Source organism: Pundamilia nyererei, unplaced genomic scaffold (assembly GCF_000239375.1).
Source record: "Pundamilia nyererei isolate P.nyererei 1_Seehausen unplaced genomic scaffold, PunNye1.0 scaffold00061, whole genome shotgun sequence".
Classification (NCBI taxonomy): Eukaryota; Metazoa; Chordata; class Actinopteri; order Cichliformes; family Cichlidae; genus Pundamilia; species Pundamilia nyererei.
Genome location: NW_005187462.1, coordinates 2,569,182 through 2,574,082, shown reverse-complemented (window position 1 = coordinate 2,574,082; position 4,901 = coordinate 2,569,182). Strand labels below are relative to the sequence as shown.

At 44.3% G+C, this 4,901-nt stretch overlaps 1 protein-coding gene across 1 annotated transcript in view; it reads left to right on the top strand.

Annotated features, from left to right (window-relative positions):
* Positions 1-4,901, top strand: part of LOC102201335 (cadherin-2-like) — a 100,705-nt gene that overhangs the window by 81,254 nt on the left and 14,550 nt on the right. The window contains exon 14 of the mRNA XM_005734997.2: positions 4,658-4,797. Within this exon, the coding sequence (XP_005735054.1) occupies positions 4,658-4,797 (140 nt within the window). The remainder of the gene's footprint in view (positions 1-4,657; positions 4,798-4,901) is intronic.

Here is a 4,901-nt window from a genome sequence, read left to right as displayed (position 1 = left end):
CTGTGTGGAAACATGTGTGAAGGGCATGTAGGCACACTGTACTAGAGCCTGACTGAACAAAACCAGAGAGAGGCCAGAATAAAGTGGGCAGAAGAACAGAACCTGATGGCTGAGCTGATTCTATCCATCCGATTCTCAGGCCCCGTATAAGGTGCTGCGTGCGACTTAATAAATGTCACATCTGTTGTCGTGACGTCTCTGTTCTGTGCTGAGATCTTGCAGCTGCTTCGAGCCCTTTTGCCACATATAAATTACTGCAGATGGAAATAATCTGATTTCCAGAGTGAACTTAGATTGCTGCAGAAATGATGTTTGACATTGTATTCAGAAAATAAATAATATCACAGAAAGTGGCTCGAGCTGGTCAAACAAGGCAAAATAAAGCCAAGCACTTAGAGCAGATATCTGGTAATAAGCGATCACATTTATCACTGCTATGGATGCTCCTTCTTCAGCTGTTTCATTTACTGTCGATCTGTTTGCAGTTTCATCCTCACTGGCAGCATCAGTCTGTCCATCAGTGCATCACTTTGGGTCAAATTAAATATCGAATGGACTGCTGTGAAATGTTCTACAGACATTTATGTTCCTGTGAAGGTGAATTATAATCACTTCATCGGGTCACAATTTTAATCTATCGAGTGCTTTGGCTTATGACGAAATACCTGCAAAAGGAATGACTTTCCCATCATCCTCAGCTGTACTCGTGTGTGCATACGGTGTTCACAGGGTACTTATTTCTAAGTATAGTTGTGTCCAATCAAATTACCAGAAATTAATTACTATGCTTGTAAACCTTGGGTCAGATACTATTAGATTGCTTCAGCTCAGTGGTGCTGATAGAGTTGTGGGTCTTCAGGTTTGTAGCGAAGCTGCTAAACCCTGTCTGTTCACTGCACCGCCGACTCCGTGTTAATGATCGTGCAAAATACAGCAGCTATTAAATATGCATTCCTTTCTGTGTTTGTAAATGTGTGGACAGAGGCCGCGACAGCAGAGCTAAAGAAACAGTTCAGTTTGCTGCTGCAGCTCAGCGACACTCACTTCCTATGAGCCAGCAAGACATTTCAGGCCTAATCCAAAGTGTTGGTGTCGAACGCCTCACAGTTTTTCTTGAATTATGTCCTTGTTAGCAAGCAGCACCTGATGTGCTTGGACACTCTGAGTGGCCCTTTGAGCTGCTTCCTCAGCACAAAGCTACAGGTGACAGAAGAGCAGGAAAGCAAACAAAGTCAGCCTGACTGATCACTCAGCTGAAGCACTGCAGAGTGTTCTTATACAAAGAAGAGATCTGAAGCCCGATTGAACCACTGAGTCACACCGAGCTCTCACTCGGGTTTCACATGATGGATCAAACTGTTTGATTAGCCAGTTAGAATAAAGGCATTTGGGCCAGCTAGGAGACTTTAAACTAGAGCCATCGCCAAAGCTCTGCAGGCTACAGTGAGCTGTGGCAGAAAAATGATTAGTGCAGCAGGCGACATTCAGGGCCAGAGAAGCTTTAATGAAATCTGCTGTACTATATTTTAATAACTGCAGTCTTACTGGAAATTGTAATGTCACCTCAAGTTACACAAGGCATGAACAAAGCATTCAAATCATTATGACGGCCATTTTTGTGCACAAAAACGCCGCCGCTGATAAAGTCTGGCTGTGCCGAGAGGAGGTCAAATGGAGTCGGAGGAAACAGCCACAAGCAGGAGAGCAGCACATCAATATGCCTTTCATGGACCTGCTTCAGGAACTGAGGGACAACGAAAGCAGCCACAAGAGCAAATACTGAACTGAGGCTTGAGCCCTGAAAGACATCACAGTGAGGAGTTTCAGATTTAGAGCTAAGTGAAGTCAGATCAGTTTAAATGAAGTCCTTGATGTGGGGAAGATTCAAGTGTCCACCACTAAAGCAGCTTCAGCCTCTGATAAAAGATGAAGGTTCCTGGTGTTTTACTGCAAATGCTTTTGTGTAGCAGCAAAGACAGCAGGGCTGTGCAGAGAACTGTCAGTATGTTTATTACCATCTTTATAATGCATCTTTATTTTAAATAATGCCATCAGCTCGTGACCATAGACTGTATATAAAAGATGCCCGCAGCCCTGTGACATGCGGCTACAGTCGATGAAAGGCTGGAGCATCGACTTATGAATGAACACCAGCAAGCTACGTTCATAAACAGTATGGGTGCAAACAAACATGCTAACTGGTGCTGAGTAAAGGACTTGCTGTAATTTCACTCACCAAAACTGAAGCACAAACTTCTTGGGCAGGCAGCACGCCGTGTCACCTGTCAGGTAACTGCAAATACTCAGAGGCACAAACAGCACAGATAAGCTAAGCTAAAGCTAGCAGAGAGCAGCAGAAGAAACTGCCCACGGGGATACCAGTCAGACTAAATGCTCATGTCATCTCGACACTTTATGGCTTTCCTTGGTTTTACAAATGAAATTCACAGCCCTCCTTGCTAATGCTCGTAGCCACACCCTGAGCAAAGTGTGGCTGCACATCACTTTGGTTGCATGCTTATCTAAGGGTTAGCACAGGTGTCACCGTTTACTCTCCCCGCTCAGTCGGTTTCAGTTTCCATCCACAGAGAGAAAGAGAGGAGGGGGACGAAGAAGCCTGTCAGGGCTGCTGGCGTTGGAACTTCAGTTGTATATTAATATGCGTTTAAACGACTGGGATTCCTTTGGTCAGCTGGGAGGAGCAGCAGTGTTTAAATGTGTAGCTGACAAGCACACATATGCCTAACTTAAAGGGTTTTTTTCAATCATATTATATCAGGATATAATGTGTGCTACAGTGTGGGCCCCTGGTGGGCCGTGACGGTACTGCAGGGGAGTCATGTACAGTTACGGTCACCTGTTTATATACATTTATTTATTTATATAAAAAACAAATTAGTTATTTTGAGATATTTCTCATTACTTTGACCTGAATTTACAGTTCTTGAAATGTGTCCCTTGGTCTGAACACTTTGCATATGACTGGGTACCAACACCATTTATAACCAGCAGCCTGGGTTATTTATGATTATGGAATAAAACGAAGTGCCTCAATGTCTCTTGTATTTTGAATAGAGTCAGGCTGTAGACAAGCTGGGCCCCATGATTTTCTGTTTATATGGAAACGGCCATGTTTTATCTTTTTTTGTGTGCTTCTTTGGCCAAATTCAGAACTCCATATTTTGTGACCTTGGTGGCCAAAGGTAATGTGCAGCACTTTCCAGTGTGTGAACTATTCTCCTTAGTTTGATCTGTTTGTCAGAGAAAGTTGCAAAGCTGCATGTGTCTTTACATCTACCAGCTCCCGGGCCTGAACACCTCCAGATGGGAAGTTTAGGTCTCAGACTGAGGAACATTTCCCACATTATGGGATGATGTAAATTGTGGAGCAGCAGTGATTTGCATTCTAAATAGACTGGATGTGTTGTCTGGTGTCCTGTTGAAAGGCAGTTGGGTGAATAGCTTCCAGCTTTTGCTGATGGTTATACTGAGAAATGTTACTAATGGTGACATTATCGGCTCTCTGGGGTTTCAGTTGTCATTTAGAATTTCTCTCAGCATCCTCGTGTGTTTTGGCCTGTGCAGGTACATTGGTGCAGGTTCATGAATGCAGGCGCACCCTGAGCTGTCTCATAAATCCCTCCAGATTAATGTGATCAGTAAGACAGAGAGATTCACACTGACTTTTAAAACCCACCAGCTGTCTCAAAATAAGAGCTGAAATCCCAGCGTAGGGGAGCAAGTATTTTAAAGAATGGAGTGAAACATGCAGCTATTTTGTATTGAACTGTGACTGTGTACAAGGTACTTGAGGAGATAACAGGGGCTTTGCAGTGGTGATTCAAATCTTGCATCAGAGATGATGAAGTCGGTCTCCTGGAGAACTGCCTCGTGGTTAAAATAGTGAACCCGTCTGTAAAGAGACAGATGTGAAACCATAAATCAGGAGAAAGTGCAGCGTTTTGATCTGATGGGACAGCCGTGCTGCTGCTCTCTGCTGTGTTGTTCCACGTTTTGATTTTATATTATACAAACTGCATGTGAGATGTTTCACTGCTGCTACACTGCCAGAGAAAAGAGGGAACATATCTGCAAATTCACAGGAAACAAAGAGAGGAATTAAACCAAAGGCATATTTACGTATCACTGCTGGCATAACTGACATGCATGTCGTGTGAGCGAGGCAGCGTGTGGTCTGCGGGACTTAGTGGAAGGTTCAATGTCTGCTGATGCTTTCAAAGGAAGATGCAAAACAGAGGATGGCTGAAGGTCTCGTCACAAACATGTAGCTGCTAACTAAAGCAAAGTGACTTCGTTGCTGTGTTTTAGGGCAGGGAGATGTGTTTTGACAATACTGGGCCCCAGTGTAACATCATACTGGGACCACTCCAGCTTAGATATCTGACAGAACCATATCTGATATATCTGTGACTATGGGATGGCTCAGTATGTCAGTGGATGGGTCTTTTTTCAGTTTTCTTTCCTACTGTGAGTCAATGGGGGGTTTGTAACGGAGCCTCTGATTGGTAGATGTGTTCTTTCAGTCTGAGCTAAACATGAAACAGTTGGTGGTCTCTGAAGCCCTTCATGGAAACTCACTGGTGCTCACTGAGGTCTTCGTGTGTCCTCATCTGCTTGCGTCACTCTTGCGTTGCAGTGCTGGTGCTGCTGTTTGTGATGTGGATGAAGAGGAGGGATAAGGAACGCCAGGCCAAGCAGCTCCTCATCGACCCGGAGGACGACGTACGAGACAACATCCTGAAATATGATGAGGAGGGCGGTGGAGAGGAGGACCAGGTATACAAATGAACACTTCATGTTTTTGTAACTATTTATATTAGCCTGCTTCCTTCCATCACTGCCATACAGCAGCAACACACACACACACACACACACACACA